General features: G+C 41.5%; 1 protein-coding gene across 1 annotated transcript; it reads right to left on the bottom strand.

Annotated features, from left to right (window-relative positions):
• Positions 1-325: 325 nt before the first annotated feature.
• On the bottom strand, positions 326-14,012 carry castor2 (cytosolic arginine sensor for mTORC1 subunit 2). Its single transcript, XM_042091402.1, has 10 exons — positions 13,831-14,012; positions 13,600-13,740; positions 10,561-10,631; positions 9,614-9,807; positions 4,910-5,042; positions 3,707-3,830; positions 3,298-3,408; positions 2,981-3,063; positions 2,702-2,796; positions 326-2,432 (listed from the first exon to the last, which is right to left on the bottom strand). Exons 2-10 carry the CDS (start codon positions 13,710-13,712, stop codon positions 2,367-2,369), a joined length of 990 nt encoding a protein of 329 aa, XP_041947336.1. The 5' UTR covers positions 13,713-13,740; positions 13,831-14,012; the 3' UTR covers positions 326-2,366.
• Between the last annotated feature and the right edge of the window lie 954 nt (positions 14,013-14,966).

Here is a 14,966-nt window from a genome sequence, read left to right as displayed (position 1 = left end):
AATGAGAATGTTAGGCTACCGAAACTGAAGTACACGTCTTTATATAATAATAGTGAAATGTTTGAAATATCTTGTGAAAGATGTCCATAGACCAATGGTACTTTAGACAGAGCTTTCATGAGCCACTAGTTCCATTCAAAAAGGTGAAATACTTAGGTATAGATCTTAGGCAGCCATATTCTGAGCCAGTATGTAGTCTTGTGTATTTGCGGAGCTCTCAGGATCAGTACATTAAATCCCACTCTAGCAGCAAATTGCATCAGGTTACAACCAAAAGAAAACAAATACACAAAGCAACAGGCTTTCCAAGCCAAACACTACAGACTGATTTTTTTTTCCAGAATTTTAATTGTCAGAAATGTCACCCTTTTCAAAGTTAACATTGATAAATACTAACAAATACATGGTTTCTGCTAATCCAAGCTAACAGAAGAGGAAAGCCTGTGTAAAACAAAACCCCGCTATGCTTAAGACCAACAGACGTAACACCTTCTTGAGATTCCTTCAAGGGCAATTTCCCCCATTTTTTTTTTTTACATCAGAACAGTAAGGTCTCTCAGACAGACCTTTCAATAAAGTGCAGACCAGTGGGGCTTGAAGGCCTAAACTAACGCCAGTGTCCATGACACATGACTGAGACTAACATTCAACAAACAATCAGTCAACACCTCCACTCCTCTTTGCTAGTGTCACTAGCTTTCAAAGTTCAACAGTTGTGGTAAGGACTGGCAAGAGGCGAAACATAGTGTGGCACATTTTTCCTAAAAACTAAGAAGGTGAGTAAACCAGTTTGTACAGTAAATTGCACTCTTTATGTAAGTAATGAATAGAACAGAAAATTAGTTAAATAAAAAAGCTTCATCATTCTAACACCAGTCAAAAAGCACTAAAAGTAAGCCATGTTAAAATAATTCTCCCACTCAAAAAAAATAAAAAGCAATGCAGACAGAAATTGATTGTACCTGAATACAAAAAGTTAAATCTCAGCATTGCTAATTGGCAAGGAAGTGTGAAGCTCAGGCCTGCGGCCTCACCTCCCCTGGCCCAAGACAGAGCTTCACCTTCCCACACAAATGATCACGCCGTGTGAACATAACAACAGAAGCTTATTCTACTCATGGTGACAACACACATACCAGGTTTCTGAGCTACGCAAGCTCTCATGTCACTGTGAGCAACCCAAAAGCATTGCCTTCAATTGCACTCAAGAAATGTTGGGCTTTAGACAAGGTGTCTGTTTAGGTCTAAAGTGTCTTGGCACTGAGAGAATCAAATTAAAAGACAAAGAAGGGAAAAAAAGAAATCTCAGGAATTGCGGTGTACATTCTGTGCCCATCCATGTGGAGGACCAATTACTAATACATTGTGGTTACAGAGGGGAAGGGAGGAGCAGTGGTGAAGAACACAGTGATGGAAATGATCCAGACTAAAGGAAGACTAAAGGCAAAGGCAGTCAGGGGCCCACGGACACCCTGGAGGGAGGGGGGAGGGGGGGGGGGGTTCTTTGCAGTGTCTTGGGAGTAGGTGTGTGTCAAAGGGAGAAAAAAAGAAAAAGATATATATATATGTATATATAAAAAATATACAGGTCTGCCTCTCAGCAGGACTGATTAGCAAGGTAAAGTGGCATGTGATGATGGGTGGGGCAGGAGAGTATCGAACATGAGAGCGCGCGGGAACACACACTGCAGTCACGCTAGCTTGGGGGTCCGTACTGAAGTGGATAGTGTTTAGGCAGGCAGTGGGATGGCTGCGGGAGGGAAGCAGCGGAGTGGATATTGGCACAGTAACTGTAAGCGGAACAGGGGAGGGCTAACGGCTCCCGCACATAGTTGCGTTCCGTCAACGCACACCAGTGGGTGTTCCCGACGGTAGCTATGCAAATGACTTAAGGTATAACTAATTTGATTGGCTGGTGCGTCTGTTGTTCGCAATTTGATTGGCTGGTGCCGTCCGTCGGTGCAGCAACAGCTGAACTTCTCAACGCGAACGACGGGAGCAACGAGACACAACGGACCCACAATTCAGTTGGGCAACGGATAACGTCAGCCCATGTAAAGTGAACGGGATGCGTCTCCAGCACTGCAACGCACGCAACTGTGTGTGGGAGCCGTTACTGCTGATTGCGGAACTACAGCCAAACCCGCTATACCCACCATTGCCCGACCACGACGACAACAACAACAACAACAACAACAACAACAGCAACAACAAAAAAAGACGCCCTCCCAAGGTTGCTCTAAACCCCCCACCCCGCGACCCACCCACAGCAGACCAATGGTAAGCTCTTGGCACTTTTAAGAGTTTGAGATAATGAGAAATCAATGCTAGCAAGGACATGGTACTGTCATCCGTTCGCATGACCTTCAGTGTCCTGCACTTTCATTGGTCCTCAAGGCTCCGATCACACTCTGGATGTTCTCTTCTGGGACCTGAGAAAAGTCAGGTGGTTGAAGGTGAGGAAGGTACTACTCTCTTGCAAAAGCAAAATGACTGTAGCTGTTAATCGGTTTACCCTCCTTCATGGGAATGTATAAAATGCTAAATATACAGGTTTTGATGATGCATGTTTTATAACATTATAGAGCACTAAAATACATCCATTATGACATACAACCTTTAAACTTAAGTGTGGAGAGCATTTAAAAAATATTGGATGAGACATTTTCTGGAGATGTAGAAGGGCTGACGTATTACTTACAAGGGCATGGTCAAACTTGAAAGTACTAATGTAGTAGGCTGGAATGTCGGCTGTTGCCAAAGGTTCAGATATCTGTGCAACTATACCACATTCATCTGAAACATGGCCACAGAAAAAACATGGAAATGTACTTGAAATCATTTGAAATATTATGAGATACAATTTCTATAAAACCAGATCCAAAGTTATTGCTTTGTTATTTTTCTAAAAACTAACAAAAACACACTTGCACAATGAGAAGAACCATCATAGTTCTTCCAAGTAATTATTTCTACTCACCAAATCCTAAAGGTTGACCTCCGATGCGGACCATTTTCCAAAGCTCTCCTGAAGCACTGGTAAAAAGGACATTGTTGGGAAACCTGGGAGAAGGAACAGAAGTTGAATTCATGTAATAAATTGAGCAAAGTTCTGACAATGGCAATTTATTGCCATGATGCGTAAACATTAATATGTCTCACCCCATCACACATAATCACAGGGTTTTATTTACATTTTGTATATTTCAGTTCAATATAGACATGACATAATGAACATCTCTGGAACCACCATAGGCTTCTTAATGAACATGGCTGATGGCTACTTCTGACATTCACCTTCGAGTAGTCTGTTCATCCATTACGAGAGAGATGTAGCCTTCTATAAGGGAAAAGGAGAAGAATCGGATGTGTCCAGAATCGTCCCCAGATGCTCCTGACTCTTTCACCCTGGAAATGTCAAGCCCACAGGACCATCATCACATCATCATACAATGTCACCACCCTCACAGTCAATCATGGGCCAACACTTCACAAAAGAAGCACTGAAGTTAGACTAACATCAGATATAACACAAAAGAAGCACTCAAGTTAGACTAACATCAGATACATTTTCTTGCTTAGCCTCCCTTCTCTGCTGAGTGTCCTTTCTCCCCAGCTCTCAGGCAGAGAGCATCGGTCTCAACTAATGGAGTGAGCAGATGGCTTGTGGTGGCTGCCATATGTGAAACAGGAGAGGGGTCCTTACCCGCCGGAGTAAAACATGACGTCCATGAGCAGGGTAGCCACGGAGGGCAGCGTGTCAGGGTCCAGGCTCGTCACACAAAACATGTTACTAGGGCTGGACAGGGGGTGAATGATGGGCCGTGGGACTGGAGAGAGAGGCCACACTGTCAGTCAGTCAGTCAGTCAGCATAGACACAATGTAGTGAAATACAAAACACTAATGTCAATGCATTTCCCCCTAAAATTCCTGAATTGTAGCAAATATGCCTTAACTAATATCCCGATTAACACTATCTAAGCATTTTCTTTGGAGCCATTACTGTAAGCCTGCTGTGAGACAAACAATCGTCACAATTGTTGACTAGACAGTCACATTCTTACAGTTTACTGACTGTAGGTCTAGAAAGGAAACCTGATCTCAATGTGTTGCTAAGACCGTTCTGTGGCACAAGGGGTTAAACTGGCCCAGACAGCCAACCTTTTAGGGGGGGGGACAAAAAAAGAAGAGATTTAACCACTATTCCCCTGCAAGGATTTACATGCTGCCTAGATTCCTTTGGCCTAAGCCAATTTTGATTTGAGCTACAGTAAGAGGCCATACCCAGATTTGCTGAGCTCAGTTAGAAAACGTTCCCAGCCCAGGACAGCAGTGAAAGGGGAAATGAGTGGCGTGATTACAGCTTAATGCACATGCAGATTAAACAACCTGTCTGCCCAAATGCTTCACTCGACTGGCCACAACCTGCAGCATTTGATTCAGTATGTTAGGAAAACTGCTTCAAATAAAGATGGGGCACTCAATTTGACAGGTAGCGAAATAAATTCAGTTGAGTAAAAAGGTTAGGACCCAGCTAGCTGCCTGTTAAGCTGTCTGTTCAAACTTCCCATCCCCCTATCCCAGTTTCCAGTCAAGAGTTCCACAACCTTCCAAATACCAGTTTAATCCCTGGTGACAACCATAAGGCAAGTCACAGTATTCACAGCCACTCCACTCACTGCACACACACTCTGCAAGACAGCACTACTATATAAGACCGATTACTCAACAACGATTAAAAGGTCAAAATGTTGCTTCACAACAGTAACGTGGGCTCAAATTACATTCATTCTTTCAGTTCATGGAATTAGATTTCTTGGATCCAGTATACACAAGCTGTACCTAATAAAGTCATAATATAGTTAGTCCAGTTAGCTTTCCCAAGGCATACAGTATAGGGACACTCACCAAGTTTTGGCTTGACGAAACCGTTTGTGACCCCAGTGCTGTTGGCGGCTACCGTTTCTCCATTCACAACCCGCAGAAGAGTGAACTCCGAGGACAACGTGTGCATGACCATGGGTAAATCTCGTTCTCGAACCTTAAGACAAAACACAAAAGCAGCGATTAGCACAGGCAGCTTTAGTGGTAATAATTCATTTTACGTACTCATATTAGAGATGTTCACAAGTAATTTTTTGGAAGTCCAAGTCGAGTATGGAGAAGAGTGAATGTCAAGCATTACAGTAGTGGTTAATTGAAGCTTGTTGCATTCTTGGTCTCACAGGAAATCCTATACATAAATGTATACTTCTAAACGCAGATGAGCTACAGACAAGTAGGTGACTTATTTCACAACTTCATTTCACACAAATAGCTCAATTATGTGTGAAACTTGAAAGCTTGTGGTGCAACTGTCCCAACCATCACATGGTGTCATAGTGGTCTGTCTGACTGACTGAACACACAACTAAAGGTTATAATTCTAGTACACTGCTCTTGCTCACACTCTCTAGGTAAAGGTCAGGGGGTAGACTAGGGTTGTCATTAAATGTAGGCTGCAGTCAATGGGGGCAACATCTTGTGCATCATGTTTTCTTTTTTTCTCATTTCGTTTGTTCTGTAAGATCCATCATACTTGTCTTTAAATAGTAGGGGATTTTAGACTGAAATGGTGGAAGCCAATGCTGACGCACAACCAATGGTTATTATGTCCACCATCTACTTCCTGAATTTTTGGTCAACGATACCCGGGACACCGAAACACCAGGGCACATGAAATTTGGTGGGTATGTAGCCCCACTAGACTTTTACGGAAAAATTTAATTTGGTCCCCGGGGGCCACTCCCCCCCCCCCCCCCTGCGCTGGGCCCCCCAAAACCCAAAAAATGCAGTTTTTCCTAAATAACTACCTGAACCGTGGCACCGAGGATGAATACATTTTTATGGTATGTTGGTCTCAAGGGCCCACATCAACCTAGCCCATAATCACTCATTTGTGATTTGCACCTAGCAAACCAAGCAAATTGATAACAGCACTAATTGTATCTTTCGACTGTCATCTCATTTGCTTATGACCATAACCTAGGCTACTAACAGGAGCTAAGTGAGTTAGCCACAACACGTTCGCTACGTGATGGTTTTTTAATGGAAAATATATAGGCTACCTGAAAGATAACCTGTCTATGATGCATCCTAAACACCGGGCTGGGACATTTCTGCTCAAAGTCTCAAAAAGCATCTGAGTCAACGTTCATTCCCAAACACCCATATAGGCTACTTCAATCCTCTATTTTCAAAAGGTGATTCATGTAGGGAAGAGCATGGCTCAAAGTAAAGTAACTAGGACTGAAACTACATAAATTCGTCAAAGTGAATAATTTGTGTCAACTCGCCGCAATGTAGATTTATTAACGCACCCGTGATGATCTACTGTACATCTCCATTTAAACCAAATGTTTTAGAGCGCACGTTGAAAGATGTATCCAGGGCAGGGCTGTAGGCTACCTACACATATTCTTTGCGATGGATGATTTAGTACCAACGTTACACCGGTCCGATACAGTTTTGCCTACGAGACGCTTTTTATTTGTTCGAAGTGCGTGTTTAGGGTGTGAGAGGAAATCGATGTGCTTTGATTCCAGCTTGGTAGTTGTAGTCTATGCGATTAAAAAAAAACACGTGTGTGTGAAGTATCCAAACAATGATAACGCTTTCATTATGGCTGCTTTAGCCACAGACCTTGAGCTACTGTAGCCTATACAGTGGATTGGGTTCCATTTAGAAGTGTCCACTTCATTCGCGCTTTCCGTGATTAGGCCTAACACAGCTGCGTGAAATGTATACTGATATGCAATACTATTAACTTTTCACCAAGAGGTGGCAGCTTAAGTCCGCTTGATACTGTAAGCCATTGGTTCCCAAATGAGATTTTATTTGGGTCGCAAGCATAGCCTAGTGACCATTTATGTTGTGTAATAGGCCTAGCATAGCATTTAGAATAGCTCTGAAACCGGGGGGCGAACACGTTGCAGGAATATCCAGTGCTTGGATATCTCAATCGCAAAAGTAAACAATATTTCTATCGGGCGCCTACCATGGACTAGGCTGGGTGAACTCAGCCTGATCTGCCGGCGATTTCTTTTTCGATTTCTTAAAGGATTGGTCTGGCGAAAGCCAGACTAACCATGGACCTCATAGTTGCAAAATGCAAGGGAACATGAATCAGCCTATTATTTGCACAAACAATAACGGACGGTAGCTCTTCAACTTTGGACATGTCAGTTATTTGCACCACTGGGTAAAACTGCATTTTGTTTTAGACTACTGGTATTTAATTTGTGCATTGACAATAAAGCTGAATATCATATGAACTAGATGACTAAACGTATGCATATGTAGAAGAAGAAACATTCACAAAAATCCATGACATGACCTCTCTTCTTGATAGCTGTTGAAAACTGCATGGAACTGACAGGGATTGTTTTGTTTAATAATAAATAAATAAATAAATACATTATGCTGCTACCTTCTGCTTTTCCCAAATACAATGTAGCCTACAGGTGTACCTTTCATCAGTCCAGTTGCAATGGATGGACTGTGTTGAACTGCCCTACTTGTGATTTTTAAAGTTTTATAACAAGGCTACACATTTTTTGGCAAGTGCTACAAATCTATTCACCTTTGCAGCGCCAGTAGGCTACTTTGTGTGCGGCCCGCACACACACATTCCAAACAAGCATACACAAAAGTTTCAAGAGTGGGGGATGGAGCAGAAGATGGAGACAAATTCATTAATATGATTTATTTTTGCGGAATGGACGTACAGGACTGAGCGGCGGTCATATTTTGTACCGCTATGCGGTACATCTAGTTTTCTAACTGATGGATGACAACAAAGTTCATATTACATAAGCCTGTGTTGTTAGTGGCATGATTATCTGTCTGATTCTCATGCAGACTACAACAGAACAAACTGCAATTGTGAAAGTGAGATCACTAAGTGCTTTCCCAAATAGCAAAGCTTTATTTCTAAAGGCTACACCACTACTTGAGCTTCATGTATCAACAACACAATGTTTTGATAGTTTAAATTCCTCACAGACAGTATCACACAGTGCAAGTTTCAGAATAGACTGCATAATTCTTTCTATGCCTTCCATGCAATGCAGCTTCATTTCGAAAGAGCATTATAACAGGAGATAGAGGCTAACCTCTTATTTCTCTTCTTAACCCACTGTGCCAAAACACTATCTCCACATCTAATAACGACTGCGCCAGTGGTGTGTGTGTGTGTGCGATGTTTTATTCAAGGGCAGCCGACCTAAACTAACTACATTACTTTCTCATTCCAGATCAATGGAAAATAAACCCACTTATCGACAACTACTGTTTTCTTGAGAACACAGCTAGCTCTGTGCACATATGACACCCAGATGAGGCAACAGTTGAACATGTGACAGTAGACGCTCCACTGCTCTTCACAAAATTTCTTTTTTTGTTGTTGCCTTGACAACGTGTGCATAAGGCGCAAACCACAGTGAGAAAAAAAAAAGGAAAAAAGAAGTAAAAAGATCCTTTGGGCTGGTTGAGTCAGCTGGAGAGTTATTTTCAGGCCCATTCTGAATGTTTGGGCTCAGTGTTCGGGCCAGACCCCTTTATTTATGTAAGCTCTCTGACGATGAGAATGAAAGTGCCTCAGACTGTGTGTGTGTGTGTGTGTGAGAGAGACTCCTGCAGCCTGGCCTCGGCCGATGTGCCGAGAGGCAGGTCATTTCCTCTCGCTAGCTAAAGCCCTGTGATTATTCCCAGGCTGGGAGCAGCTGGCCTGGAACATGAACAGTGTCATGAATGTTACCACGAATTCCAGCAAGAAGCTGATCCAGAGCTGATCCTCTTTACATAACTACCCCCCACCCCACCCCACCCCCCCAGATTACCATCGGATCGACATTTTATTTTCATAAACAGGCCCTGCTGCTCAGAGAGACTTTTGTGGTTCAAAGACAGAGCAGTGAAGGGACTCCACCTCTGGCAGAGAGGAAGGCTGGGGGTAGTGAACACCGCAAACAGGAGCAATCCACAGAACAACATCAGACACTAACAAAAGTTCACTTCTACCATCCTCACAACTTTCCACATAAAATCATACGAATTTAACCATCTGCAACCACAAACAGGGCAATAATAAAACAGATTTACTCTCCAAAACTGTTCTGTTTATAATTAAATCTGCACTTTAACTCCAAGTGAGACTACTAAAATCTACCAAACTGATATAAAGACCGCCATTAAAACAATATGTGCTGCAAAATTAGACATTAACCCTGGTCATTTTCTACAGTAAGACATATGTAAGGCATTAAGCATGGCTTACCATTTTATACAGTGCTGTGCCAAAGTCTTAGGCACCTGTGAAAACCGCTGCAATGCAAGGATGCAAAATCGAACTAATATTTGGTGCAATATCCCATTTTTTCTTCAAAACAGCATTAATTTGCCTATAGCAACAGTTTTGTGCAGTACTTTTCAGGAAGGTTGTGTCAAGAATTTTGAATAAATTCACACAGTTCTTGGTGGATGTAGACCATCTTGATTCTTTATGTTCTATTTGGGCAAACATAGATAAAAACATATTGTGACAACAAAAGTAAACTTCTGGGTGAGACTTACCAGGATGAAGTCCGTTTGGTAGGTAGACAACATGAACACAGAGATGTTGTGGTCGGCCAAAGGTGCTATCACAGACTTGGCAATTTTAGTCACTCCAATTGGCTGAGAACTGGTGGCACTGCCACCTCCAGACACCACATTGAGAGCCAACCACGTAGCCTCTGCAACACTAAGGTACTCCGACTGTGGCAGCTCTGAAAAACAGAATGAAAGGATGTCAGTGGAGTGGCACAGCAAACCTACAGTATGTGAAACTCCCATATACTCAAGAGTCAAGGTCTGCAGCCTGTCAACATCATCAATGGTAGATCAACATTCAAGATGAAGATATATGTTATATACTAACATTCTGATTCATATTGCAGAGTAAATATTAGACCATGAATATTAGTAATAAATGAATTAGCCATTACCCAAATACTTTGTTTTAAATATTTGTCATGACCAATGATGACCGTACATAGAAGCTGTTCCAGTTTCAGAAGATTTTAGTCTGAAAATGACATTACAGTAGACACAACATCTTAAAATAAAAAGAAAAGTAATTAGGTTCCATTACACAATGCTGTGCAGTTCCCCCATACAACAAGGGTGAAGCAAAGCTCTGCTCTAAAATCTTTCGGGTGAACTGAGGTGGTCATCAATCCGAACAAAAAAAAAAAAAAAAATTAAACTTTCAACAGTCCGTTCTGGAACTGCATCTATTTTGCAACCCCAGGCTTCTTGTAGCCATGGTGACCAATCAGGGTCACCCTGGCAACCTGTGTGTAATGACATGGATTCACTCACTGAACCACAAAACTAAACCACTGATAGCATGCCCTCTGTTAACCTATAATGGAAAAGGGAGACCTGATGTGGCAATATGTGGTCAAATATTGGCAGAGAGTCAAGATGCAAGAACTTGCAAGGAATTGAGTAAAATTGCTCCTTATCCGAAACCTCACCTTTAAAGCCATCTTCATCAACGATTATGGTGTAATCCTCTGGGGTTTCTGTAAGACTAAAAAATTTACACCTGTAGAAAGAAGAGAGAAATTCAAATGAGGACCACATACATGAATTCTACACTTGAAAGACTGACACTCGATGATCTATAATTAAACTCTTTTATTATAGATCAGAGGTTAGTCTGCTAAAAATATGGCTTACAGAATATTGGATCATGATGGGGAGAAAACAACGCAGAGCAAAGAGGACTTTTGATGCCCTTCCCTTGTGGCCGACAACAGGTCAATCTTATCCCCCGCCACCTCTTCTGCACTAACAGAGCAATCAACATAGCCACTTAACGAGCTATTCTGAAAACACGTCACATCTACATCTATTCTGAAAACACATCTGAGCACACAAACACATCACACAGCACTATCTTGAAGGATATTATTAATCTGCAATCATTTGAGCACATTTCAGTGAACAAACAAACAAATAATAATAATAATAAAAAAAAAAAAACGCCTGATGGGGCTCTTTCATATCTCAGCTTGATCTCTCACCGCGGCCTAGCCCAAGTCATCTGATCAGCATGCAAACGTCCGCAAGGCAGAAGTGGAGATGTTTTTGCAAACACTCCCTCTGGGTTCCACCTACACAAACACTCCTGAATGCAGTGTGCAGTGCACACACACACACACCACAGCAGAGCAGAGATGCCCAGCAGGCAGCTGCTGCTGACTCTCATGCGGATCGTAAAACCTGATCGTGAACTGGCCAAAACACACTGCACAAGTATTCATATCTGTTGACCAGCACTTCACTCATTTCATTGTGAATACCTGCTGCTGGAGAAATACAGGGAAAAATATAATTTTGGTGATCAAGGTCTAACGTCTACTAAGGGTTTGAAATGATATCTTCTTTCTGAATGACACAGTGGTAAAATAGTACCATGTCAAATCACCAGACATTTCTTCATCTGGTTGTTGGTGGTGGACAATTCAGATTTCGGACAGGCCTCAAATGTCTTGCGCAAAAGTGCAAGGAAAATGTCTGCAGCTCAGCAGAGGGCTGATTCCACTTTGTGAATACTGCACTGGCAGAGAGACTCACTCACGCGCTGCATTCAACCTTGTCACCCATTTTAAATGTGCTCACTATCATTCTCACTGGAGTGAGGATGTGGATGAGGATGAGGATGGCCTGAAGTCAGTCAGTACCCATCTGATTTACTTTCAACCAAGTTTATAAAAGAAAAAAAGTTTAGTTGCAACACCCCACTCGATAGCAATGGTATTGTCTTCTGTTTAGCTGACTGTGAAACATCATTGTGGAATTGACTGCGAGCCACTACAAAAAAACTAAGAAGGCCATCAATGTTTTGAACAGCAAGCAATGTTCATGACACACGCCCCCTCCCCCTCCCCCTCCCTCATGTTCTGTTTACAGCTGTTGTTCACATTCTACAGGGATATGAGAGACTTCACACAGAAACACTAAATAAGTTAATGTGAGGCAATGTGATCTGTACAGAGAGCACCTTAATTATATAAGTGAGGAAGCAAAAGCTGCTATTGTGTGATCATCCAGCATGACAAAATGGTCATCCATTCGAGCATATTTCCACTGAAATAAATAAAACATGGCTTCTGCACACAACACCAGTGGGAACTAGCAGTGTACATCAACACCCATACTGTAATGTGAGGATTTTCACATATGCTACATCAAATCAACTGAATCATTTATAGACGCTCCATAACCTTTTGCATTGTATCCTGTATGGATTAAGACTTTTTGAAGTGACTATTGATCTTAAATGATGATGCATTGCCCACTGAAAACAGATCATCTAAAGGCACATAACCACATCTGTGTGACTTCAATCAGCCGCAAGACTCAACTGCCAAACTGTGGAACACAGAAGTATCATCAGCATGCATTACAAAAATGAGACAGATTATAACAGTTGCACTGGGTTTCTGTCTAGAACAGATCCCCCATTACAGGAAATACTGCACATCATGGACCTCGAGTCTTTAATTAACCATGACAAACATTCTTCAAGTAAATTGTGTTGTCACCTTACACGTCAATAACAGAAAACAGTAGGGTGACCTCATGTACACCCTTAAAGACTGTAGAGGTTTTGCAATGCAGATTATGAATTGCCTTCTTGACATGTAGCCACTAGCTGTCAACTGTAATCATGGTCTGCATAAAAGGCATAAGCTAAGAAGTACAATCCTTGATGATTTTGGAAAATACTTTTTACACATTTAAAGCTCCTCTCAATCGAATCAGACAAGAACGTGTTCAGTAGGATACTGCATAGAACGTCTGACAGATGAGTTAACAAAGACTAAATAACTATGAAAACAGTCAGTATAGGCCTAGGCCTGAGCTAGGTGACTTGGGGAGAAACTTTTACAGTGTTTATCTCGCTGGACTAATGCCTTTCTGTATAGTCTCCAGACAATTCAGACACTCAGAATAAGCAAAATGACTCGTTAATCTTTGGACCACAAAGGCAAATCATATAGGTCAGACATGTCTTTGTAAGACAGAAGCTATTGCCGTGTATAATCGCTGCAACATCGAGGATGAGAGTCGACATCGCGGACTGCGTAAGGTCTCACGCAGCCGGTTCAATTTTAATTTAAAGCAACCACACCATGTAATTTTACTGCTACGAGAAAAACAACCAGACAGGCATAAAACACACACGCCCCTTTCTCGTCGAAAGAAATGCAAAAGAGAGAGACACTGCAGCCTACCAACTACATGCACATACAAATATGTAGTTTTGCCATACTGTTAGAGTTTAAAAGCTACGAGTACTCAGTTTTAAATAGGCCTAAATGTGGGGGGAAAACAGTTACATTCCATATGAAAACTACATTGCTTTAGGCGTTACGTAGCTACGCATACTTCTAATCCGACCCTTCAGTAGTTTGATCATGGCACCAAATACACAATTTAGAGTACATTAGTTATCTCTATAGGTCTACTTGCAATTTGCATTGTTCACAAATAAAGCTACTTACCTTGTTTTAGAGGGCAGGAAGGCGAGTTTGATTAATCCGTGGGTGCAAATCTGGATGCCTTCCTTAGCTATACTGGCTACTTTCAAGCTATGTTCTAAAATGTGCAACTCCATCTTTTGCGTCTTCTCATTTGTGGAACATCTAAAATATAAATGTAAGATCCTATTTTAAAATGAATGAATGAATAAATAAATAAATAATACTCGAATATGCGAAGCTAGGAAAAAAAACCTGAAACGTAGATAGAAGAGATCGGGGGTGCAAAGGAAAAGTTACCCACTAAAGGAAAGGGAGACAGAGAAAAGCAGGGTGAAATAAAAGAAAGCACAATGAGGTAAACGGGAAGGGAGAAAAGAGAGGTCTGTCGGCCCCCGTGTTTCCACTCCGACAGAGATTGGAATGGCCCAGCAGCTGGTAACAGTGAAACAAACAACTTGCCACTCAAACTAGTGGGCGGACCTTCGTGTTTGTTGGGACTTGTAGTTTAATTGAGTTATGATGTCATTGAAGCAAGCTAAAACGTACTTTCTTACTTTCAAGGTAGCTACTTCACGCTCGTCTGCGGGCCTTTAACAAGATAAACCTGAAAATTCGTGATGATTTTACGATTTAAATCAAAGGCCGAGTGAGGGTCCATCAGTCTAGTACAATTCATTAATGGAAAATATAAAGAGAAATACAATGGTTGAGTACAATGTCTGTCTGCATACAGTATGTCTGTTTCAAATGCACGTTAATTACTAATATTCTGATAAAGTAACATTGTGTCTATTGTTAGTTTCTCTGAAGGCCATTGCTCTTCACAACATTGTGGCAACATACCAAATTAGACAACTTGTGTCTGTCTCCAGCAATTCTCTACAATGTGTGTGTAGCCTATTTAATATTCTGCTTTTGGGGTTAATTATTCACAAAGGCAAGCAAGCAATATCCTGAGTGCAGAAGGTCACATAACAAGCCTTTCGTCAGCAACTCTGATTAAGATATGTTTGGTCAATGGATAGTTTCCTATTTTTCATTTATTCTAATCAACTTACCCACTTTGGTAACAATCATGTACTTCCAATTTGCCAAGACAATCAGCATCAAGTCCATCAATATGTTCCTTCTGAAGCCATTGAACATTTTAACTTGCATGCATCTTCAGAGACCACTTTATTTCTGTATTAGGTGTTATTTAGATAAGTATAAACACATGTTCACTTTTCTATTGCCCAACTTATAACATTTGCTAGAACACCAGTGATGCATGACAAGAGTTGCTGGAGGCAGTTAAACAAATGTTTGTTTCTTGCATGAAGAATGACAACTTATTTCATATTGGGCCCACAAGGCCAACTACAGTGATGAGGAATCATGTGTGGTAA

The sequence above is a fragment of the Alosa sapidissima genome, chromosome 5 (genome assembly GCF_018492685.1).
Source record: "Alosa sapidissima isolate fAloSap1 chromosome 5, fAloSap1.pri, whole genome shotgun sequence".
Classification (NCBI taxonomy): domain Eukaryota; kingdom Metazoa; phylum Chordata; class Actinopteri; order Clupeiformes; family Clupeidae; genus Alosa; species Alosa sapidissima.
Note: the sequence above shows the minus strand (reverse complement) of the source record. Positions and strands in the feature narration are given on the sequence as shown.

Bases quoted from the DNA above. Each gene is read 5' to 3' on its own strand.
- castor2 (XM_042091402.1), bottom strand. From the start codon at position 13,712: ATGGAGTTGCACATTTTAGAACATAGCTTGAAAGTAGCCAGTATAGCT. The intron at 10,632-13,599 runs GTAAGTAGCTTT...TTCTTTCTACAG, and splicing joins TTCCTGCCCTCTAAAACAAG to GTGTAAATTTTTTAGTCTTA. The intron at 2,433-2,701 runs GTAAGTAATACG...GACTTTTCTCAG, and splicing joins TCAAGTTTGACCATGCCCTT to GTCCCAGAAGAGAACATCCA.